At 41.7% G+C, this 25,989-nt stretch overlaps 1 protein-coding gene and 1 long non-coding RNA gene across 16 annotated transcripts in view; one reads left to right on the forward strand and one right to left on the reverse strand.

The window, feature by feature from the left end:
- Nucleotides 1-1,105, forward strand: part of LOC148344801 (uncharacterized) — a 1,723-nt gene extending 618 nt beyond the window's left edge. The window contains exons 2-3 of the long non-coding RNA XR_015845662.1: nucleotides 509-562; nucleotides 652-1,105. This is a non-coding gene — a long non-coding RNA (uncharacterized LOC148344801). The remainder of the gene's footprint in view (nucleotides 1-508; nucleotides 563-651) is intronic.
- The window catches only part of rad17 (RAD17 checkpoint clamp loader component), a 72,005-nt gene that overhangs the window by 37,383 nt on the left and 8,633 nt on the right, over nucleotides 1-25,989 (reverse strand). For 13 of the 15 annotated variants that reach the window (XM_088303201.1, XM_088303105.1, XM_088303130.1 and 10 more), the window contains 8 exons: nucleotides 11,033-11,085; nucleotides 10,409-10,534; nucleotides 8,488-8,557; nucleotides 8,305-8,416; nucleotides 8,035-8,220; nucleotides 5,245-5,348; nucleotides 5,005-5,151; nucleotides 4,657-4,785 (listed from right to left, as the gene is read on the reverse strand). In XM_088303201.1, coding sequence (XP_088159327.1) covers nucleotides 4,657-4,785; nucleotides 5,005-5,151; nucleotides 5,245-5,348; nucleotides 8,035-8,220; nucleotides 8,305-8,416; nucleotides 8,488-8,557; nucleotides 10,409-10,534; nucleotides 11,033-11,085 — 927 coding nt within the window. The remainder of the gene's footprint in view (nucleotides 1-4,656; nucleotides 4,786-5,004; nucleotides 5,152-5,244; nucleotides 5,349-8,034; nucleotides 8,221-8,304; nucleotides 8,417-8,487; nucleotides 8,558-10,408; nucleotides 10,535-11,032; nucleotides 11,086-25,989) is intronic. The other 2 variants (XM_088303184.1, XM_088303175.1) reach the window with 2 other exon arrangements.

Raw genomic sequence — 25,989 nt, forward strand, 5'->3', positions numbered from 1 at the left:
ATCATGTATCTTGCGGGCAGAAAATGTCGCGTAAATGTGCAGTTACACGCGAGCTTGCTCGCTGACTTCCTCGTCCGGGCGCCTATTGCACAATTACACGCGAGCGCAAGTCCTCGCCGACGAGGAAGTAAACGCACGCAAGTTACCATTGAACATGTGGTTTTACCCCTCATGCATTTATTGTACATATCATGCATCTTGCGGGCAGAAAATGTCGCGTAAATGTGCAGTTGGACGCGAGCTTGCTCGCTGACTTCCTCGTCCGGGCGCCTCCTCTATTGCACAATTACACGCGAGCGTAAGTCCTCCCCGACGAGGAAGTAAACGCTCGCAAGTTACCATTGAACATGTGGTTTTAGCCCTCATGCTTTTATTGTACATATCATGCATCTTGCGGGCAGAAAATGTCACGTAAATGTGCAGTTACACGCGAGCGTATCTCCTCCCCGACGAGGAAACAACAATACTGAATGGTGTGGTAATCATACATTCTTTCTAAAATTCACAGATTGTGCATCCCGCGGCAAGAAAGTTCCTCCTCGTCTTGTTGGTGTAAAGAAAGGTAAATTATAATATGAAACTTCACACGCCAGCAATAAAATGCAGCAATAAATATATATTTCCAATTGTTTATATTTCTGTAATTTACAGGTTGTGCATCAGGAAGCAGTGGTTCCGGATGGCGTCACACTGGATGGCAACCAAGGAAAATCGACTTTACAGCAACCCCTGGACCACTGAATGCCGCTGCCCATTTGGAGTCTGAGGAGCCAGCTGATTTCCTGCAGCTGTTTCTCACGGATGAGCTTCTGCAGCACATCGCGGATGCCACCAATCACTTCCCAGACAATTATTTTCACACAAACCCCAGTGGACAAACACAAGCTCGCCTATTTGCAACGGACCAGCAAAGCCAGACCACAACGAAAGTGTCGGGTCTGTTTGCGCAAAGGCAAACGGAGTGAAACAAGAATGTGGTGTGAACTATGTTGTGTGCCCTTGCATCAAGGCAACTGTTTTATTTTATATCACACAAAAAAAAAGTATGTATGACACTGATGTATTTCATTTTTGTACATAGTTCAACAGTTCAGTCGTTTTGTGTTATGTGCAAATAAATGTATTTTGTTATCAAAAACATATTTTTTGTGCTTTTTTTTGTTATTTTATAGAAGGCATGCATTATTTAGATGTTAGAGGTGTCATAAAAGCCATAAATAATAGTGTCAAAGTTCAAATTATGGTCGAAATGCATCAGTTTACAAAAAGCTCATTTTCTCAGTTTTTTCCCCAGGGATTGGAGTTTTCATGAAATTTAGCTATTTTCAAATGCCGATTGCTCAAGAATGGAAAAAGATAGAAACAAACTCTTTTTTTCTGTTGAAAGAAGAGAGTCATCTTTCTTTTGGTGTGCTCCATGTCTATATAGCATTAGAATACAATATTCTGTGGGCCTTGCAATATTAGTCAAAACCCTGGGATTGAGCGGGTTGCTCCAGTGAAAATGGCTGGTATTTAATGAGTTAATGCCTTTTGTCACGTCAGCACCGGCCACACTGTACAGAGCTCTGTCGCCTGACCTGAAGGCAGTGTCACGGGCCTTGAGGAGTGAGCGAATCTGGCTGGACATCCAGGGTTTCGTGGTTGGAAAAGTCCGAATGGTCTCGTTCAGGGACACGGTTTCCATGCAGAACTTGATGTGGTCCAGTCCACACTGTGTGAGGTCAAAGAGGTCCCAGTCTGTGTAATGGAAGCAGTCCTTTAATTCATCGATGGCGGTCTCATGACATGTTTTAACAGTTTTTGTAGTGGGCCTGAGTCTGCGTTTGAGAGGGGTGTACGCAGGTGTGAGCAGCAAGGACAGGTGGTCTGACTGGCCGAGGGGGGCAAGAGGATGGCTCTGTACCCGTGCTTAATGTTTGAATTAACATGATCAAGAGTGTTTTCTCCCCTTGTTGGGCACTTAACATGTTGGTGGAACTTTGGGAGTACAGTCTTCAAACTGGCCTAATAAAAACGATATGAACGCCATCAGGGTGGGCCCGCTGTTGTTTGTTGATGATGCATGAGAGTAGCAAGAGCGCAGTGCTACCGTTAGCATCGGTAGGGATGTAAACAGCAGTGACGATGGCATTGGCTGCCCAAGCACGAGGCGGCTTTCCAGAAAATCAAGCGACTGGTCACGGCTGCACCAATCCTGAGGTACTATGACGTGACAATCCAGAGTGACGCTAGCCAAAAGGGACAGGGCCGTTGCCTGCTGCAGGAGGACACAACCAGTGTTGTTTGCGTCACGCGCCCTAGCACAGACTGAGCAGAACTTTGCGCAAATAGAGAAGGAGTGCTTGAGTATCGTGTTCGCATGTCGACAGTTTTGTTATTTGTATGGTAGGGAGTTGATAAAAGCGGAAACTGACCACAAACCACCGATCACCATTTTCAATAAGCCACTTTTGAGTGCACCCAAGCGTCTACAGAGCATGCTTCTCACACTACAAAACTACAACCTCAAGGTAGTTTACAAACCAAGGCCGCGCATGTACATTAGCGACACTTTGAGTAGAGCCACAGTACATTCAGATAGGCATGAGGTCACATATAGGCGTCACTCTCTTTGCATGCTGCAGGGGGCCACGGACACCACAGAACATATCAGGCTGATTACTTAAACGTCACAAGCCAACGCTTGACGCAAATACAAAAGTACACAGCTGATGACAACTGCTTACAGATATTGAATGAAGACGGTGGTCTTGCAAGGGTGGCCAGACAGCAAGGATGAGACTCCCGTAGCCATTAGGGAATACTGGTCAGTTTAGGAAGAAATAAGTGCACAAGACAGGGTGCTGTTCAAGGGTCAAAGGGTTCACATAAGCCACATTGGGGGTGAGACATGTTACAGACAGGCAAGGAAAACTCTGTACTGGCCCAACATGCATGGTGAGATAAAAGACTTAGTCAGTCAGTGTTGGAGCTACATTGGTTTATTTTAGGTTAAATTTGGTATTGTATATTGTATTTTTTGTTATTCTGATTGTTTGGAATAATTGCTCCCTTTATGAGTTATTAATGGTATGGCAGGCTCACAGACTGTTCATTGATTGACGTGCACGTATCAGGTGTGTTTAAATGGGAAGTCGGATTATTTTGCTATGCACATAGACGGGGCGATCACATAGTTTGTCAACCACTTAAAATCACTGACACGGGCAACGCTTTTTTCACTTCAACCCATACACCCATTGCTCAAGCATATTACTCGGAATTGTGAATCCTTTTTTGGAATGTGTTGGATCACAATAAACAGCCATTGGAAATTTCTTCCAACTGATTACTGGAATGAGCGTCTGGAAAACTTTTAAACCCGAATAGGATGACTTGGGTTTGGACATAGAAAGCCGGAACATTCAGTTGTTCAGCATGCAAGAAATGTTCACACAAACAGCAACAGGAAACGATGTCACACGCACTACCCACGCGGCCGTGGCAAATCATCAGCATGGACCTATACAAACAGGCGGGTAAATATTTCCTAATTTTAGTGGATCCCTACTCTGATTTCTGGGAGATATAACAGCTAAACCTGATCCAAGACCAGCATTGGCATCTTTGACGGGGAATATGTCTTGAACACCATAAATATCTGGCCATAAAGAGCCGACCTTGTTGCAGTGCGCTTCAACGAGGTGTAGGAGTTGGTTGTGAACAAATAAGCAAGCAAAAGGCGCCTGGAGACAAGCTGTAACCAAAGATATTTTGTGGGCATCCATGCTCCCTCTTATGAAAACAAGCATTTTTTGGCACAGACTGATGAGGTAAACCTCGGGTTCCAACTGTTTACAGCCAAACGCAAATCCGGAGATTTGAGGAAGCATCATTTTAAATGAAAAAATCTCCAGCAAAGTGTGGATGACAGAGCCAAACTCAGAAAAATTACTCTCGATAGCAAAAACCCTATGTGCATCCAAGGCATTAGCTGGCAATGAGTGAGAGGCAAGGCAAAATATAAAATAGTCATCATCCAATTGCAGTATCATAAAAATTATCTCTATATTTTACTTGGTTTCTTTATGTATGAATATGCACCAGTTTGCAATTTTGTGCTCTCTGAATATTTTGCAAAGCACCACCATAATTTCACAGTTTCCAGTCATATGTTCACTAATAAGTTTTTACAAGAACCGCATTTTCCAGACTTTAAGGCGCACCCACACATAAGCCGCAGCAACTCTTTTTGGGGGATAAAAACAAACAAAAAACCACGTACATGCCGCACCAGGATATAGGCCGCAGTTTCCTATGTTGGAAAAAAAATAGTTGCTTACTGCATGTAGAGAATGATGTTGCAGTGTGAATGCACATAAAGGTACATAAACAGATTCTTAAAACAGTGCCTTTTAACACAGCAACAACTTTGCTAATTAAACCAGAACAGACCCAAGAGGGGGGAAAAAAATCGAGTTTAATTTAATGTATTTTCTGAACTACAGAGCGCCCTCCAAGATACAGAAAAATCCACAGAAAAGCTGCACCATTGTATGAGCCGCATGGTTCAAAATATCAGAAAAAAAGCAGCTTATAGTCCGGAAAATACAGTATGTAAGTCCATAGTATGGCGAACCACAATGGATATGATAAAATATACTTCCATCCCACCTTCTTGCTCACCAGCAACCAGTTGGGTTTATGCAGAGGTCTGAAGCCAACAGCTACTTGCTGAGAGTTGGAGTGAAGAAGCCCTCTGGTGGCCACTGAAGATGCATATTCCCTCATGGTACTATGGCTCTGAGAACAGAACAGTGTAACAATGAAGAAGATCCATATAAGCGTGTTACCACAAATCCACAATCAATCTCATTCTGCATGTGAAGTGCAGAACCAGTCTTTGCTGGCAATTTGACATGCTAAATTTTAAGTTAAAGATTTTATTTTTTTTGCAAGTCATTAATATCAGACTGTGAGAGTATTTTGTTACACAAAATGTTTATGCAGAACAAAGCTAACCATCCAATCAGATGTGAGGAGGTCGGCGTCTGACATATACTCGCTCGCTCTATCGACGTCCTCCATCTCAGAGAAGAAATCCAGGTAATTCTGGTGGAGATACAGGTTGAAGAACTCCCCAGACACATATGAATGTTCTATAACCCACTATGAGACATTAAAAAGAAGACATAATTTCAAAGTGTTATTAAAGTCCAAGTTTATGTTATGTTAAGGCCTATGAACAGTGTGTATTTGTACCTCAGGATCCACTTGTAATGACTCTCTGTGGTGGTGATAAAGGTGTGATGGTAACCCAAGTCCAAAGGCACTTTCAGCTGCTTTAACACATTCAGGAGTCCCCCCTAGATTTACAGAATGTAAATTATACTATATGCACATAATATATTTGTGTCATCTGCAGGTGAAAGTAGAAACGCCGAGTGTGCACCCGAGGGTCGCGCTACTGAAACTGTGAGGGAAGTGTGACTGGTGTGGCGTCCTGTTTAGCGATTAAACTTAACAAGAGGTCCGCCATTTTTAATTTACTTTAAAATTTGGCATCGCCTTGACTTCAAAACCTGATGTAAGTTGACCCACAAGATCATATCTTGTGAAAATGTTCCTAGTTTGATGAGAGTCAATGCCTGAAGACATCTACAAATTTATTTTTCATTGTAGTGGTAGCGCCGGCTAAATTAAATGTTTTATCACACCCTCACTCTGACATTCAGCACAACCTCCACAAAAAGTTCTGTACTTCTCCTTTACTGTACTTTCTCCTTTACTGCACTCACTGTACACACACAAGTGAAACTGGATTTACTGAATAAATGCATTTAGTCATCATTGTGTTCACTGCTTTTATTCAGACCAAATGTCTGGAGTAGGTGCTTCTGTAGCTCTTATCTGGACAATCTGCTGAACTGTATCCCACCCTAAGCCTTGCAGCTGCTATCACCCTCACAGGCAATTCAGAGTATCCAATCAACCTAGCATGCATGTTTTTGGAATGTGGGAGGAAACTGGCGTACCAGGAGAAAACCCATGCTGGCACGGGAAAAACAGTGCGCCATGGCTTGCTGGTAGAGTGGCAGTTTCTCAACCTAGAGGTTGTGGGTTCAATCTCAGCCATTGTGACCATGTCGAAGCATCCTTGAACAAGATACTGAATCCCCAGTTGCACCTGATGGAATATCATCAGTAGGTAGATGAGGTAATAATGTGAAGCGCTTCTACATAATGTAGAAAAGTGCAATACAAGTGACAGCCCATAACACAGGAAGGCCAGAGGCCGGATTCGAACCCACGACCTCTTGTAAGATGGGCTGAGGATATGTAATCAATTTGTGTATTTATAATCATGTTTTTGTACACTCAATGTTTGCACACACACGCACTGACATTTATGCTTTAGCACACGCACACACTCTTGCTTCTGTTGTCTAATAGGTTTCTATTTCCTTGCTTTCATTGTAAGCCATGATGTACTAGTTTCAGTTTCGTTATGACTCTATTTCACGCTCGAATAAAAGAGGAGGTCGAATGGAAGAGAGCAGAGAGAGGGTGCTCAGGGCTGAAGGGAGCAAGATGGGTCTCTCTCTCTCTCTCACTTCCGGTCGACCGGTAAGGATGAACAACAATGCCTGCTTTTTCCTGGTGAGATCAGTAAAGTTGTTTTCAGTCTAAAAAAGGCGTCAGGGCATTTTAAACCTGACACATCTACGCTGTGAGGCGGATGTGCTAACCAGTTTACTACTCTGAAGAATACTTATGTATTATGTTAGCGGCAAGGCGGGAAACGAACATTGAATGCCCATGTCTCTTAAATACCAGCATCGTCACGTAAGGGACAATGCCACATGAGCTAAGGATCACTTCAAACCAATGTCACTAAACACAGTTGGTCTACAAATGCAAGTTAAAAAAAACTATCATGCAAACGACTTTTTTGTCATTCTGATTAAAACCATTCCGAATGAAGAGCTCTGGTCACCTGTTTACATGTGAGGTGATCTTTTACGATCGGCCGTTTACATGCTCCATCCTGTTAATCAGATCAGCCTTGGTAAAGCCGCTTGACACACGGAGATTGACGTAAACATCACGCGATTTATCAAGATGGGTTCTATTCATTATTTATGAATGGACTCATTTATTAGCGCAGCATCATTATAAAACCGAGGTATCAGTACTTTAAAACAAGTTCTCGTGTCGCAGAAGTACTCTGCAAAGAAGCTGCCTTTTGAAAGTGCGTATACGACAACGTCAGTACGCATTTACATCAAGACAGAGCATGAGCAGATCGGTCGCAGCCTGGCTATTCCGATTGAACTCTTTACATGACGCTCGTTCGGATTAGCAAAAGGAATATACCACCCCTGTGAATCTGAATTAAATTCCATTCGTATTCAGTGGTTTTATTCCAATTTGGGTGTTTATACAAAGCATTTTAATTTCGTTTGGTCATTCGGATTCTTTCTAAGCGGAATACATGGCTCCATGTAAACCCAGCTATTGATAGGCCAACGCAAACAGGACAAGTATGCTGTAAATCTCACGAGACAATGAAAATTGAAAATGTTTTTTTTTTTTTTTAATCATGGACGCGATACCACGGTGGTCGACTGATTAGCATGATGGCTTCACAGTGCAGAGGTCGTGGTTTCGATTCCGGCTCCGGCCTTCCTGTGAGGAGTTTGTATGTTCTCCCCGTGCCTGCATAGGTTTTCTCTGTGTACTCCCGTTTCCTCCCACATTCCAAAAACATGCATGGCAAGTTAATTGGACACTCTTGCCCCTAGGTATGAGTGTGAGTGCGGCTTGTTTTTCAGATCACTAGTTCAGGGTATACCCCGCGTACTGCCTGAAAATAGCTGGGATAGGCTCCACCACCCCCGCGACCCATGTGAGGATAAGCGGTACAAATAATGGATGGATGGACACCATACAATTAACAGTGGCTTACTGTAATAACTTCTTTGTTTTGCACATACATTATGAATGTGAGGAAGATAAAGGATGAAATATAAATAAGAACATATGACTTACTTTTATAATGTAGTATCTTTCCCAGTGCTCTAAAAAGGAACAAACAAGTATCTTTCATCCCACCAGTTGGCTCTCCTTCCCCCATTGTTCGCTTGGCTTTCTTCCTTAATGTTACTCTGGAAATGGCCTTTTCCTGCGATATTAAAGGATTGTTGCCCCTCACCACTTCCCTTTCCTGTGTATAGACTGAAAAAATACCAAAGTTGCTCACAGTGAATTGGTATGAAAGAGGATTATTATTATTATAATTTGTATAGATTGAATTCCGACCTGGAACGGAGGCAAATTGCAGGCTGTTAATAGCACTGCGAATGTCTCCTGAACTTCCTGAGCACACTACCTCCAACACAGACTGATCAGGGACAATGACCCTTTCATTGCTCTGCGTAAAGCCAAAGAGAAGTGAAAAAGTACATTCAAAATAGATTCAAACGAACTACAGTTGATTGTCACCTTTCCATCCTCATTGGTTAAAATACGAGTCAGAACCTTCATCATAACAGTTGGAGCCACTGGATTAAAACTGGAAAAAGAATGAAAGATAATTCAAGTTGAATTAAAAAAATATCTATAAAGTTATATTTCTTACATAATACTGTAACAATCTTTAACAGACTTTTTAATGGGAAGTTTCTTTCTGCAGATGCTTCACAATGTAAGCTTTTCAGGAATTGCACGGTTTTATTGTAAAATATGTCTAGGCAATGGTCAGTGAAGAGGAGCTTAATTGAAAACAGACGATGAATTTGAGGAGCAACAGTCGCAACAAAGTATACTGCCATTTTTATTATTATTTTTTTTAATACCTGTGAATGTTGTCAGATAATTGGAGGATGTTTTCTGTGGTGGTGCTCCCTTTCCCTTCAGCCTGCTTGATGAAATCCAAGGAGGCCCATTGCTTCAATGATTGCTAAACCGTGAGGTGAGTATTCTTTCAAACAGTTTTCCTACATGGCTGAGAAGGCTTATCACTAGAAGGCTCCGGATTTTTTTCAACTCCTTTTCTTCTCCGAACACTATCAAATGACACCTAGATTCTTATGTAACTACTCTGCTGGCTGGATTAGCCACCTTTCATTTGTAAATGAGAACATTACCTGCCAAAGCAGCAATAGTAACAAAACCACCTTTTCACACCTTGATGTAGAATATTAGCAAAAAGCTGTGGTGTCAATGGACAGAACTTTAGTATCAGTAGGTAGAAGTGTCAAATGACAGTCTTTGGATTCTTCTTGTGTTATGGGGTGATAACTCGTGGCTCTTTTCCTGGTTTGTGAATCATGAAACAACTAGAACATTTCATATTGAATGGAAATTACTTGTTTTTAGGCCAGGGGAGAAGATCAGTCTGAGATGCTAAAGATAAGTGGCCGGTGCTTGTTTTAGTCGTACAGTGTCAACTTTATGCTGCCCTGGTGCTATATTTTTTCATTTTCTTCAGATACAGTTGTATTGCTTGAGTGGTGACTGGTGTAGTGAGGGAATGATATTCTACATAAGGGTTGGCTGAAATTGTCTCTTTTGTATTCTGTTTTGCTATTTCTCTATCAACCAGGTCTTTCCATGTACTGTCAAAGTGTGGGCTGTTAAAGATTTTCCAGGTGATTATGAAAAGTGGGCCTTTTCCTTGTTGTCAATGATGGCAATGACTGAAGATTTGAGTGATGATGTGCTTTAATATTTTTTATTTTGTTATTGTATATTTTCCTTTATTTTCTTGATCCCCATTTAGGCTTTTGATTTTTTTTTGCCAAAAGGTCCTGGGATGTGGATCCTGTTTGAGTTTTCTATAAAACTGTGGAGACCAGGACCTAATAAATTGACTAAATAACTTCATTATTTGTCTTATAAGTTGGAGAATGTGACGGGCTAATTATTTGTGTCTGTGATTCAAATGAATTTTGAAGTATTGCTTTATCTCAAGCTCAAAGGGGGAGCAATCACAATATTGTTCTTTAGTTTTTCTTCTGTTAGATCAATACATTCCTCATCCAGATGCTTTCTAATTTTATTTTTTACTTGCAATTGTTTGACATTGAAAAGAAAATGTGGTGAGAACTGGTTTAAGATCATTGGAGAGATGGTTTGAGGTTGACGTGAAGCCAGCTCCGGAGAACAGAATATCAGATCTCGAATGCCTGTGCTTCCTGTTTGTGAAGATATACTGTATGATCGGGTTCATTTGTAAAGGTAATAGACAGATTTGTTTGCATAAGAATTTGATTGCTATGCCAAATTATTTTCCATTTTTTTTAATTACAAGTCTAAATGTTTTGCATTAAGATCGCCCATTATCTGAGAATGCCTGGGGTTAGCGACGACAACATACATACATACATATTTCCTGATAGATTGCAAAGTGCATTTTATGTACCTTATGTTCCTGATGTCCAGCTCCTCCATGATTTCTCTCGGAAAAAGGAATCTTGAGCTACTGTCTCCACTTGGGTTGTTGGACACAATCAACACCAGAGGGCATCGACTGGTCTTCACAAAGTACCTTGAAGAAAAGAAAACCATCAGCGCAAATATTAGAGACCAGTCTGTTAGTTGCAAACAGTTATTTTTATAAAGTTCAATGAAAGATCAATGTTTTGTTGCATTTTGACATTTTAATAAAGCTGTGATCTTGTTTATTTTACAGGTTGGCACTGAGTCATGTACCCTCTTTGCAAACGCGGCTAAAAAGTATACAAATCTCCTAGCCACATGCTCGTCATGCATCTATGTATTGCCGCTGTCTTGCTACGTGTGTCGTGCATGCAGGTACATGGCAGACATTGCAGCCCAAATGACACAAAACACAACATCACGGAAGTTGTGGTTCCCCCGAAGCAATTTTGACCGACAAAATGGCCCTTTGCCAGTGTGGTGGAAATGGGAAATATTAACCTCCCCGTTGCCCATTTCAACTCGCCATTGGCGATGTGGAAAATGGAGAGGGTGCACCCAGCTTTTTCACATGAAAAGAAAACAGCAGAAGTTGATCAGTACTTACCTCAGAATATCATGCAGACCACTAGGTTTGCGGTAAAACTGGTTTGGGAATTCCTGTGGAAAAATGCATGGCTAAATAAATTGTGCACAGCAGAAATACATATATTGTCGGAGTAAAACAATAAAGGAAAGTTCGGTTTGATTTGTGTCACAGTTTGACGGTTTCCAAGACAAAATGTTCAAACATTTTCTTAAATGGTAAAATATTCAATGTTGTATTGTATTGTATACATAAAAAAATCCTTTCATTTATTTTTCAAAGAAAGAAAAAAAAAACTTTTTTTTTTTTTTTTAAATATACCCAAAAGTAAAAGACGTGAGGACGGTTTGACATCATTTCCTCTCTGATCAAAGTCCTTTCCACAACATAACAGTCTCTTTTAACAATCTCTTTAATGAACTTTTCAAAGTTAGAATCAATTTAGGCCCATTTGAGAGAGTATCTACACAAAACTCTTAGAAGAACTTGTATATTTAGCTAACCCTTTGACATACATAAATATACATTGCTACAACAGTACCAGCAAAACAAAAAAAAAACACAAACGGCGGTTAACAAAAAAATTCATAGATTAAAAAATAATATAACAAGTCCCTTTAAATTTGGTAGTACAATCCAGTGGATAAAGTGTGAAACAACAGGGTCATACTTAGCTAAAAATGACTATTCCATTGCAGCTTCATTCAACAAATGAGACCAATTCTGAACATATTGAATAAACCGTCCCCACACTGCTTGAAATGTATCGTCTATTTTTAAGAATATGAGATATTTTTTCCAATGGTAAACAATAAGATAATTCCCTAAACCACATCCCAATACTTGGTGTCAGGGAAGCTTCTATTAAAACAAGCCTGAACAAAATAAATCAACCAGCCAAGATCGTCTTTGTCACTCGCGAGGAGCAGCCCCCTGAGCAGTCAGGGGCGACGCTACTGCTTCCTGCTCCCGCGTGGTTTTTATTGTATCACAGCAAAGCAATTTGAATATGCAACTCATACAGAATGGAAACACCCCTCGCATAAAGGTCAGTGTGACTTCAGTTTGTGTCCTTGGATCTCAGACACTTTTACTTCGTATCAGTCAGGAAAGTGCGCATAGCTTGTCTCTTCCTATCAGTGCAGGCACTTCTGTTAACAATGCATAACAAGGGTACAATGTTCACTTGAAAATCAAATGACCTGTAAGCATAGTTTGAAACTTGATAATATGACAAAGTAATTTCTTTGATACTTGGCTTGCCCATTGTTAAAGAAATAAAGTTTGTCATGTTATCAAGTGTCAGGTTTAGAATGCCCTGACACCTTTCTTTAGACTGAAATTAGCTTATTAAAAATGATAGAAAACCAGAGCAAACCAGTTAAAGTTTTGTTTTTTGACCTTCGCGAAGGGGAGAGCGAGCCAGGCGGGAACAAGCGTCTTGCTTAGTTCAAACCCTTGCACTCTCTCACCCTCCCTCACCACCCGCTCCGTCTTTTATTAACAACCTAAACAGGCAATGGGGGTCTGTCTTCCAGGGAGACAGGAAAGCATAAGTAACTAATTATCTGGAATTCTAGCAGGCAGGAAGCATCAATCACAGTGGTCAGTTAAGAATTCAGCCTGAGGCGGGGGAATTCGAAACTCAAAGAAAAGCTTAAATGTGCGCGTGTGTTCCAGTTGTACGCGTGTGTGCTAAAGCAATAATGTGAGTGTCTGTGTGTGTGTGGGCGCAATTATCACTGATACAAATAGTGTATAAAAACATAATTAGAAATACACAAAATGATAACATAACATTACATGAAGTTATTGTGATCTTCATCTTATCTTACAAAACTATGCTTACAGGTCAATAGGAGGTCACAAAAACATGTACCTCTCTGTGGTGCAGAATTAACAGAAGTGTCTGGGCTGGCAGTTCAACAGAAAGCCACAAAACAGGTGCACTTCTCAAACCGTTTAGACAGGAAACCGGTCGAGCTCAAACTTAGCAGAAGTGTGAACCAAACGATGTCTTTAAAGCTGAAACCGTTAGAACTTACAGGAAGCATGTGGATGGTGTGATAAAGTAAAAGTTTTCATGTTTTCCATTCTGCATGAATTTGCATATTCAAATTACTTCGCCGTGCTGCAGTAAAAAAAACGCACAGGAGCAGGAAAGCTTTTAGCTTTTCTCTGGGCCTTCTAACTGAGAGGTCCGGCGGACTGCTCCTCGCGAGTGACAAAGACAATCTTGGCTGGTTGATTCATTTGCGCAGGCTTGTCTAGTTTTACAGAAACCTCTCTGACATTCTAACTTGGTCCTTCGAGCCAGATGAAAATATCTTCTCTACGGGGGATGATCGACGACAACTGAAAACGGTAGTAAGTCGAAAGTCCTCCTTTCCCACGAGGCCAGTCGTTGGACATCCTCCACCGAGAGAACACAAACTTCATCCACGAGCCGCGAGTGTCTCGGCCAGCAGAGAGATTGTCACAGGTCAATGGTTGGACAACAGAGAGTACAGAATGAACTGTTGTTTTTGTGGAAGATTTTGATAGTATAGATTTAGGTATTCCTTTTTTCTGGAAGAGACAGTACAAGAATGACTTGTTATTTCTAGAAGACGAAAATGGTTTTATCTATTTTCACAGACACAACTGATCAATCTGTGAGAGTGAATGTGTATTGTATGAATGTCCAAAGTTTGAGAAATCTAAAACGGATCGAGAGTTGTGTGTAGAAACACCCAGGAATACCCGCTCCAAGTCGGGAGTAGAAGCGCGGTATTCGACCCAGATTTAGGCACTTTGAATTTTTCTCAACACTGAGGAACCATAATTAGACACCATAACAATTAAGACCGTCAGAAATGGTGGCAAAGTTGACCAAGAAAATTAACCGTCCACTTTCTGAGGCTGAAATAAAATAAAAATGTCGTTTAGCTGAAATTGACAATAAGGGAACAATAAAATTTACCGGAAAGTGGCGGGAGAAATATGGATTTTCTGGGAATGTGGACAACTGTGAAGAATTGGATAGACTTCTCAGTAAATTGTCTCTTAAAGACAGGCAGAATAGAAAAGACAACAACCACGGTAAACAGTGGTTTTGTTGCAAAGCCATTCTTGATAGGGCTAAACAAATTCAAGGTCGTAAGACTGCAGAAAAGAAAAAGAAGCGGATGACGATTTGAGAACTACCGTCATTAAACCAATTGATCAAGGTCGGGCTGTGACACAAATGCCACCAAGTCACACTCCAACCACAATTGCAGAATTTGATAATATGACGCCAAAGACACACAAACAAAATTATATCCGTCTTTCTCATCATATTCTCAAGCAAAAGATGAAATATCTGAAGAACAAACAGAACAAAAAAAAAAAAAATCATACGAAGCAAATCATGACCAAAACCGGTATCAAACCCGTTCAAAAGGTTCAATGGCTCAGTGGAGTCGTACTGTTAATCCAACCACTCCACTGGTGCCAGACATGAGTTATCAACCGTATGATAATTACCAAGTTCAGGCCTACCCAATGGTACAATGTTATAAATGCCTATCCAAAATGAGGGACAGTTCATTCCCTATGAAGAACTGACACGTCCCGACGGCGGACAGTTATGCCGAATTATGGAATGCGACACGTTCAGAAAAAGCGCTGATCCAAAGAAAATTACGAAGTGCACCCAGAAACCAGAGGAGTCTGTAGATGATTTCTTTCACAGACTCCACACTGTTTTCAAATTGCACGGCGGGATTCCAGATGATCAGCGGGAATTGTTTAACTCCCATCTGAAGCAACACTTTCCGAATCAAGTTGAATAAGAAATTTGTAATCATGTGAAAAAAAACAACATAATTGAAATTGGCTGACTTGTCAAATGGAGGAAATCCTAAATTATGCACAAAATTATGAACGTGTCGAGCAGAAAAATAAAAAAAGCAGAAAGTCCTGTTATAAACAATTTTTCAGGACCGAGTTGTGATAACAAAGGAGCATCACGTGACGTAAAAAACAAACCAAAAAAAACAAGTGTGGAAGCAGTTCTACATCAACTGTGCCCGTTTAACTTACTAAGCCGTGATGCACTGACACAATTGGACATTAATATCACAGTCAATAAGCAGGGGCGAATTGAAACAAAAGGTCAAACCCCTATAAGACGGGGCACATTACCATTGGTTGCTAAATTTGGAAAAACAGGGCGCCAATAAGTTATTGGAAGTAACTCACAATAGAGTCCGATCGGGCGGTGACATGCAACATGTGGCTATTCTGCATGTGACTATCAGATACAAAGAATGCCCGGGCGCCGACCCCAATTACACCAAAGTGTTCCCAAAATTGACTGAACAAAGAGTGCAAGTCAATCACATTTACTAGAAGGGGAAGTGGTGCTTTGCAACTGTTGGCCTCGCGCGTGAAGTTACCGCTACTTCCTCCTGGCCAGCATCCGCACATCTCACTCGCAAAGCCTCAAAAGGAAGTGACCTACTTAGGCCATATTTTGACTCAAAAACGGCGCATTGTCGGTGATAAACAAAAAGAAGCCGTTGCCAGAGCCCCAAAACCAAAAACAAAGAAGCAAAATATGTCTTTTCTAGGTCTGTGCAATTATTGTCGGGCATGGATTGCAAATTACTCAGAAATCACACGACCATTGTTGGACATCATTTATGACAAGCCAATGACATTGCATGACAAAATTGTTTGGACATCTGAGGCTGACAAAGCTTTTGAACTTGTCAAGCGTGAACTCAATGATTCAGCTGTGCTAGTACTACCAAATTACAATAAACCATTTGAGCAAACAGTGACTGCAAAAAAACGGTTTCATGACCTCTATGTTGCTGCAGAAAAATGGAGGAAAATGAAACCAGTTGCATACTAGTCACAACAATTGGATCCTGTGGCGAGAGCCACGCCAGAGTGTGCAGTCCTCGCCGCTGCTTTAGCGGTAGAAGCATCTGCGGGGAATATCTTGCTCCACAAATTAACATTGAAAGAGCCGCACGAAGTCGCGGTCCTTCTTTTGGAATCAAAATAAAATTTCTGTACCCTGCACGACATTTACATTGCACGGCGACCCTATTGTCACAGGGGGCACATCACACTCATCAGGTGTGGTGCGCACAGCGCGGCGTCACTTTTTCCCGCACCAGTAGATGGCACTCCACACGACTGTGGAAGCCGCGTCCAAACCGCAGCCTGACCTCATGGACACTTTTCTCCCGACTACGGAGACAGTTTTTTTTTTGGACCACCGCAATGGGGTGGGATTTTCTTTAACAACGCAAACCAAGGTTTTGTTTCAAGGGACACTGAAATCTGTATGTTCAGGACAAGCAGCAGAATTGTCAGCGCTGTTCCAGGCTTGTAAGATATTTTCGAAGAAACAGGTCACTGACATATGTATGGGGTTCAGTTCATGTGTTTTGTTGACATTGGGCAAATAGGGGGTTTAAAACCACAACCGGAAAAGAAGTCGTGCATAAAGCACGTCTAAGTAGCTATTTGTAAATGCAAAACTCACTTAACAGGAAATGACCCGATTACAATTGGAAACCACCTCATTGACGATGCAGCGAAGGCTGCAGCCTAAGGTATGCCCTCATGGTCGACAACACTACTAAAAGGGGAAATGAACAGAAACACAACAAATCAACTTGACATTTTGATCTCACGTCAGAAAAATGCACCACTAATTGAACGCAAATATTGGGACAACAAAGGTGCATACATTGCTAAGGACGGGGTCAGCAAATTGGCAGATGGCAAACCCTGGCTGCCTAAATCATTGTTTGAATGTGCAGGAAGATTGACACATGGGTTTAGTCACGTATCAAGAGGAGGAAGTATGATATGAAATGATTACCACACACATGGGGTTACAGACTTTTCAAAAAAAAATTGCGGACAATGTGTTATTTGTATGAAAAACAACGCACAAGGGTATTTAAGACCCCGGAGAGGGGCATTTCCTCTGCCTCCTGAATTGTTTCACACAATATACATGTATTACATTGAATTGAACCAAGTATTGGGGATGCAATATTGCTTGGTTGTAATTGATGTGTTTTCAAAATGGGTTGAGTTGTTTACAACAGCGTATGGTGATGCTAAATCATAAAAGCACCGTGTAATCGAATTTTCCCAACATTTGGTATTTCAAGAGTGATTCGAAATGTAAATGGAACGCCTTTTGTGAATGATGTTGTAACAAAGCGGTACAGCTACTGCAAAATGACTTAAAGCGTCATTGTGCGACCCACCCACAGTCTGCAGGACTTGAGGAACGCACGAACAGAACTGTTAAAGTCAGACTTATGAAGACAATCAGAGAAATGAAAAGTCAATGGCCTGACTGTGTTCCAATCTTTGCCACAGCAATGAGAATGGTGCCAGCCGAAGGAAGAACATTATTCTCATCAGAACCACCAGCAACTGGCACATCGGTCCCAGTCCACATGAATGACAAAAAAAAAAAAAGTTTGACCGAAAAGAGTTGCATAGACACAATGACTTGCCAGTGTGCTCTGATCCACAGACAGTCCACGCCCGTGTGGGAGACCAAGTCTTTCTCAAGGTGTTGAGACGACCTCGTTGGGACAGTGAACGCTGGGATGGCCCTCATCAGTGGCAGTGCAAGCTTCTCAGGTTCCCTGCTGACAGGCCTAGCAACGCAAGTCCCTCGGAGTAGGATCTCCACCACATACACTCCAGTGTACCGACAAAAGACCACAGTGGGAAAGAGGGTTTTCCGTGGCAAACACACCCCTCTCGGAAAAATGGAGCGAACCACCGGACAGCGACTGGCCACAGCCCAGTCAACCAGATGTGCGATCTACTTCTTTGCAGGGCTGTGCCTGGTGGAAATTAGCGCACAACCTTGAGACTAGGACAACATCAACGCGGACAAGTTGCACAGCCGCAGACTGCCGTCTGCCCTCGTCTCAAGAAACCTGCAGCTTCTGAGAAAACACTCAGGGACACTGATTAATGTAACTTACTTCACAGAAAAGCGTTGCAGTTGTGAATGTTTGATGTTCTGGGTTTACTCTGTATATCAGAGGCATTCAATTAAAAGTCACAGAGGTCCACGACTAAAATTTCTTCCAATTAAAAGGTCCGAACCAAAGTTCAACTTCCCTTAATGTCGAGCCTATGTTCACATTTTTATGTAGTTTCAATATTTAGTCATTTTCAACAGAGCGCACTTATATACTAAATATTTAGCAATGTTCCCATTAAACACCTTTGCTAGTCAAACAAATATAAGGCGTTTATTTCACATTCAAGAAAATGTGGCTCCAGGAACTTAAGGGTTTTTTCCAGAAAAAACTGTAAAATATCTCCTGCAGAAATATATCAATTGCTAAGCATTGCGTTAACATCTTTTTCCTTATTTTTTCTTAAATCAAAGAGTTATCAGCCTAAAGAAAAAAACGGAAAGCCTAATTATCCAAGCAAAACAGGTCAACATGTTCAGTACACAATCAATAAAAATGGCCGTCCTCATCAAAATGAACTTTGACACCACCTTTTCTTTTAAATATTTTTTTAACTTCTCTTAATGAGAAAAATGAGTTTGTGAATGCCCTGCCAGTGACTTAAATCTGGGTTGGAACGAAGTCAGGGCCATTGGGATTTGGTAGATTATTTCACACATCTGGGCTTTGTTTTCCTTTAAATAATGTTTGTGCAACCACATTTAAGCACTCCTTCACAACTTCCCCATCACTGAATGTTTTTTTTATGTTTCCCCAAAATCCATGATACTTTTAGTGAACATTCGTTTGCATGCCACTGGGCTGTAAACGAAAATGTAAATATCTGTTATACTGCACTCGAAGTTCTGTGTTTTTGCGTGCGCTCACCTCAAACTTCAGTGGTTAACTTTGTACAAAAGGGCGGTGCTTTGTTTCGTCGTGACGCTTCGCAATGGTGCGAGGGTTTCGGAGCATATAATGCACACTGGTTTTGAATCGGCTGCAGCCAGAACGAAACTAAATTTCTCCGTCCATTCATTTAAAACAACACGCATAGACCTTGCTAACATTTTTAGAAAGGCATACTGTCAGCAGCACTCTCTTCCGGTCTGCTGTGCAATTGGCAGTGGACGTAAACAAAAGATTTGATTGGCGCAAATCAGTGACACCTTTTCCGTATTAACTAGAATTGCAGTGTCAACGTTTGCAAATGCGCCCTGAAAAAAATTTATCATGGATTGGTCATGGGTCCGGTCCAAACCATCTGCCGGTCCGGATCTGGACCGCGGTCCGCCATTTGATGATGCCTGCTGTATATACATGTATTGGACTAAAAACAGCTTTAGCTTTGCCTTTATTGCTATTATTTTTTAATTGCTATCTTTTTGTTGGCTTCTCACTTGGGGCATGGGTTTCTACTCTTTTTGTCCGAAGTTACGGAATTTTTGGGTAGTCCCCCCCCCCTCCTCAAGCGACAGCCTTTGATGATGTTTGAATCGTGATAAACAGGAGGGATGTGTCAAAGAAATTAGTTTGTCATATCAAGTTTCAAACTATGCTTACAGGTCAATTGAAGTTCAAGTGAACATTGTACCTTTGTGATTCAGTTTTAACAGAAGTGCCTGCGCTGACAGGAAGACACAAAACAGGTGCACATCTCAGACTGATAAAAAGTAGCAGAAGTGTCTGCGCTGGAAGGTCACAAGTGAAGATGTACTCCCTTGCGGTTCAAGATTAGCAGAGGTGTGAGCCAAAAAGATGTCTTGTAAACAGAAACTGTTAGAATAAGCAGGAAGAGCGTGGGCGAGTGTGATAAAGTCAAGGTTGAAGTTTTCCATTCTGTATGAGTTGCATATTCAAATTGCTTTGCTGTGATGCAATGAAAACCACACGGGAGCAGGAAGCAACAGCTGTTTCCTCTGGGTCTCCAGAGGACTGCTCCTCGCGGGTGACAAAGACAATCTTGGCTGGTTGATTAATTTGTTCAGCTTGTTTTGACAGAAACATCCCTGACAGATGGGTAAGAGCAGACTCCTCCTACTCAGGAGGCTGAAGTGCTTTGGAGTTCAGGGGACACTCCTCAGGAACTTGTATGACTCAGTGGTTGCAATCTTATGGAGTGGTCTATTGGGCAGGCGGCATCTCGGGCCGGGAGAAAAAGAGGTCGGACAAACTTGTGAGGAGGGCCAGCTCTGTCCTGGGCTGCTCCCTGGACTCTGTGGACTCAGTGGAGGAGAGGAGAATAATGGCTAAACTGTCATCAATGCTGGACAACCCAGCCCACACCCTCCAGATAAAAGCACTCCGCAGCTCCTTCCGTGATACACTGTTACACCCTCGCTGTGCAGAGGAGAAATTTTGCCACTCCTTACTGCCAGCGGCTGTCACACTGTTTAACAAGGACATTGGGTTGTCTCTACAAATGGGCAGGCATTCGTGCAATTGTGCAGTCCTAGGTTGCAACACTCAACACACCCTACTTCTATACTTTTATTCAAAGGTGTATTTATACTGACTAGAGCCATATCTTATTTTTTTTATCATTGCAGTATTTTTTTTTATCACAGCTGCCTTTTTTTTATCATTGCAACATATTTATTTATTTACCCTCTGGACCATGGACAGATGCCCCTCTGTACTATAGACAGACCATATGAGTGTTTCCTTACACTTTATATGTAGAGGGATGTAAGTGTGTATATAGATGGGGATTTGTGTATATACTGTGTATATTCGCATAGGTTTGCTTTTCCGAATGTTTGCTGTTAATATTATACATTAACGGTTACATTATGCCGCCGTCTCTGTGTGACCTATATCTATACTGCTGTAACACTAAAAATTTCCCCATTGTGGAACTAATAAAGGCCGTCTTTATCTTTATCTTTCAGGATGATTTTGAATTCTTAATTTTATCGCCCAAAATTTTGCCAAATGATTTGATTAGAATCAGGAGGCATAGAATAGATTTGTCTAATTGTCTAATAAATAAAACATCATCATCTGCATCGAGAGCTATCCGATGATCAGTTTTTCCTATCCTTATACCTGTGATCATGTCAAGGTCTCTCACAGCGATTGCCAATGGTTCGATGGTCGCAAAATATTGTTGTTAGTAACAATTTCTGCATGAGGCTCTTGTACAGGCGTTTAACCCAATTTACAAAAGGCCTTCCCAAGGCCAAAGCACGCACGAACCTAAAATAAAGAGAAGGGGTCGGCTGCAGCCGGGGCGTTCCTGTTAGGACACATGAATGCCCACTGGGCGTTCCTGTCAGCGTTTAGTTGACTAATGAGAAGGATCAAGTTAGAACCAGGGTGTTCCCAACACGACACAGTGTCCCGCAGTGGGTCTTGGTGATATTATCTACCTGTATAATATTGCGTACGATTTATGCCACAATTACGTAAGCATAATGTTATACAGAGTACGAAAACATGTTTTGGGCGTACAGAAATGTGTTTCGCGTGTAAAAGACCCTCCGAGTGTACGCACAATATACCGTATTTCCATGGCCAAAAGACGTGGCGTATCAAAGGGCGAAGCGTCAGCTATGGGTGACATTTCTGTATTTAACACACACACTAGGCGCGCCGCACTTTGAGGTGCATGCTAGCTCGCGCGTGGTAGCTCTCATTCAAAGAGAGACATATTTATCAATAGTAGTACCATTGACGCTATGAAAGCTCTCATGTCAACATAGCCAATGTCAGGGGAGGGATGTCATTAGTCACCACACTCCTGAGAGTCACGGTTTTAAATCAAAACCAAAACTATCACTGAACACCATATAAGCAAACAAAGAAATACAATTAACACAAAACATGCATCTCTCATGAGATTCTTATCCCAAAAAGAAAAATAACACAAAAAGACGACTGAGTCATTCTGGGAACCTATCAGCCTCAGCCAATCAGATGGCTGGTTTGAGAGATGTTAGTGGTGTGCTTTGGGCAGTGTATTTTATTCACTATGTCAAAACCTGTGATGTTTCTTGCTTGCAATAACATGAATGATAAGACAGACTACGGCATCGTGGACAGCTGCCCTTTTGTCCAGCTTTCTCCCGCACGTACATACCGGTCTGTTCTGATTGTGTGAAACCATCAAATGAGATATTCCCAGAATTTGGTTGTCCCAGTTTGCGCACAGTATTTCAGACTTCAACCAGCAGGGTGTGCTAACACGCACTCTGAAATGCGCAATGGGGCATCAGGCTCGTTGCGCGAGTGAATAGCATGTGTACAGATCTATGGGTCTCAGTCTGTACGCAAGGTGTGTCGTAGTCCAAGACTCCTTGTCTGTTTTGTGGAAGATTTGGGACTTTAAAGTGCGGCTTATGGTTGTGAAAATAAAGTAGGTTTTATGGTTAGGCCTTCACTCTCCTCTAGGCGTACAAAACGCTGATTCACGCTTGTGAAGCAGTATAGTATACAGTAAATAGTGCCACAATTTTTAACATTTGGGCTGATTCTGATTGGCTGTTTACTGTCCAATAGTAACTCAGATTTGGGGTAAAAAAAATACAACAGAATACAACTATTTATATAGCGCATTTCACAGCAGCTGGAGCTGTAACAAAGCGCTTTCCATATGTTATGAATTATTACTAAACAAGAACATCGTGTTAGCAGTTAGAAAATAAAGGGACATCATCTTGCAGCATTACCGTTCCTGTGTGGCTTCTTGAATAACAGAAGGCAGAACATTACACCTCCTATAGACTGTTTGTGTTTGAGGTATTTGACATTACGCTTATGTAAATTGTGGCAAAAATCTATGGAGAACAGGCGACACAGGACGAGGCCCTTGGAGTGAAGGGGAGCTCCCGTGGTCAGAATGGGGCATTCCCTTTCAAAAACCAGAACGCTCATTTGTGGCTGCAGCTGGACCATAATTAGAAATAAATTAGTACACTCCACTCTGTCAAATGCCTTCTCAGCATCTAATGCTAAAAGCCTGTATCCGGCGTCCCCTTCTGGCCATGCAAGATGTTCAAAACCCCCGTCACATCATGGAAATCTTGGCAGCCAGGGTTGTTTTTGGCAGGCATTTTAGATTTAGTCTCAGTCATTTGGACGAAAATGCTTATTAGTTTTCATCACATTAAGTCATTCCTATTTGTGACAGTTTTAGTCTAGTTGTAGTCGACAATAACGCCAATAGGTTTTAGTCTTGTTTTAGTCGACAGAAACGCCCCCAAAAAGAATATTCGTCTAGCTTTCATAAATTCGACGAAAATTCAAAATGGTTTTCATCCGTTTTGGTTAAAAAAAAAAAGCATACAAGGTTTCCACCCAAAAGCAAAGACTTTTTGATCGACTGCTAAGGATTATGCATTACAAACAGATGAAGTGGTAACAGTGGAATCAACGCTCATTGCTTCAAAGTAAGCTAAGAACCAAAATATTGTCTTTGGCATTATTTCACTGAAAGCAACATAAACAAAATAAAAACATTTTAACAACATATACTTGTAGTAGACTTGTTTTAATACAATCAACAAGTGACTTACTGTGTATTCTTGATAATTTTTTTGGAACTGCAGAAAATAAAAACAAGATCACGTTTTTCCTGGATAAAGTTAGCAGGGGATAAAAAAGTGCTAGCCAAATAAATATTAATTTCATTTATAAGGGAATGCATTTAGAATAAAAGTGTGCTAAACACTACTTCATAATTTGGGGGATTTTGTCTACAATGATGCAATTAATCATGATTTATCACAAAGACCTCATTCGATTCATTGCGATTAAAAAACTTAATCGCTGCCCAGCATTAATGCGACACAGCTAACGAGGAAATGTTATGGCGTCGCATACATTAACCTGGCGCAGTGGCCTCCGAGACTAAACTACTTCTGTCATCAGTGTATTTTAAAATACAATACAATACGGTATTATTTTTGTCGCGCATTTCACAACAGATGAAGCTGTAACAAAGTGCTTCCCAGATGGTGTAATATACATTAGCAGGTAATAACACAAATTAAAACCTACACATTTACAATAGACACCGGAAGAACAGCAGAATAGTGACAGTCTCATTTTGAGCCGAAAGCTAAAGAATAAAAATGTGTCTTTAAACAGGGGTTTTAAAAATGGACAGAGAGGGTGCTTGCCTAAAATTTAATCGAAGCTCATTCCATAGGGAAGGACCGGCAACAGAAAAGGCGCCATCCCCCCTGAGGCTTCGCTTAGTCCTCGGCACCTCCAGCAGTATTTTGGTCCACAGACCTGAGGCAGGTGCATAGGGTTGGAGGAGCTCAGGGAGGTACACTGGGGCGAGGCCATTGAAAGCTTTGAAGACGAACAGAAGTATATTGAAGCAAACTCTAAAGTGCACTGGGAGCCAATGAAGAGAGGCCAAGATTGGGGTGATTTGATCTGTCTTCCAAGCGCTAGTTAAAAGGTAAGCGGCACCATATTGGACCAGTTGGAGGTGCTTGAGCGAGGACTGTCTGACTCCAAAGTAAAGTACATTGCAGTAATCTAGCCTAGATGTAACAAATGCATGTATTACTGTTTCGAAATGCTGTTGGGAAAGAAAGGGCTTCACTTTAGCCAGCTGCTTAAGATGAAAGAAGCTGGATCGAACAACAGCACTGATTTGCTGATCTAATTCAAAATCACTGACCAGTTTAAAACCCAAATTTGAGACTGTTGGTGTCATGATCCGCGTCGGGCATGACAGGGTTTTTTGTTATCGTTTTCGTGAGCATGCGGTTTTGTTATTGTTTTCGTCACCTCCCTGCCATGTGCACTTTGTTTTTGTTTTGATCAGCCGAGTAGGGGCGTTTCCCCTCAGCACCTTGCCCTCACCAGCCACGCACCTGCTCCCCATTAATGATCACACACCTGATTCCCATCTGCTCCCCTAATTAACGGACTATTTGAACACCTCATCCCGACAGCTCTGTGTCGAAACATTCTCCTGCTACTCCATACCAGGACTGTCACGGACGCGTCCCGATCTCGTTCTTGCTCTCGTTCACGTTCATGTCCCTCAGTATTTGTCACTCTCTTTGTTCCTCGTTCTCGACCCGGTTTAGTCATGTTTTAGTTTGCCCTTTGTTATTTGTTGCACCCTGCCACATTGTTTGTCTTTGTTTCACTCAGTTAATAAATCCCCTTTCAGTTACCCGTTTTCCATGCTTCCTCGCATTCTGGGTCCACCTCCTCCTCGCCGACCGGCGAACCCTGACAGTTGGTTTTACATAAGATGTTAGGGGGCCGAGGTCAACAGGAGTGAGAGTATAAGGGCCACTAGGACTGAACGCCATTCTTGTCATTGAAATTCAGGAAGTTAAGTGTCATCCAGATTTTGATTTCCTCTTGGCAGGACAAAAGTGGTCTCAAGGAAAAAGCGTATTTTTTGCTCAGCGGGACATAGAACTGACTGTCATCTGCATAGAAATGGAAGGAAAGTCCATGCTTGCATAGGATGGAACCTTGGGGCAGCAAGTATAACAAAAACAGCAAAGGCCCCAAAACGGAACCTTGTGGGACACCGTATAACAAAGGGGCAGAGCGGGACTCAGAGCAACCTAGGCAAACACAAAAGGTTCTGTCTGTAAAACAGGATCTAAACTAATCTAGAGGACTACCACTGATGCCCACCTAGTGCTGTAAACAACCAGAAGAATATTGTGGTCCACCGTGTCAAACGCTGCAGTTAGATCTAACAAGACTAGGCATACATAGTCTCGAGTGTCATTTGACAGAAGAATATCATTGAACACTTGTAACAGGGCTGACTCTGTGTGCGATGCATTTTCTTGAAATCTGAGTGGAAAACCTCCTTGACGTTGTGTTCATCCAAAAAGGATCGTAACTGCATGTGCACCATGTTTTCCAAAATTTTAGAAATAAAAGGCAATTTGAAAATGTGTCTAAATTTTGACAGTAGACATTGATCAAGGCCAGGTTTCTTGAGCAGGGGTTCCACCACAGCATGTTTAAAATGTTGGGGGACTACACCAGAAGAGAGACTGCTGT

Source organism: Idiotropiscis lumnitzeri, chromosome 1, assembly GCF_059441095.1.
Source record: "Idiotropiscis lumnitzeri isolate Australia: NSW breed Sydney's pygmy pipehorse chromosome 1, RoL_Ilum_1.0, whole genome shotgun sequence".
Taxonomy (NCBI): Eukaryota; Metazoa; Chordata; class Actinopteri; order Syngnathiformes; family Syngnathidae; genus Idiotropiscis; species Idiotropiscis lumnitzeri.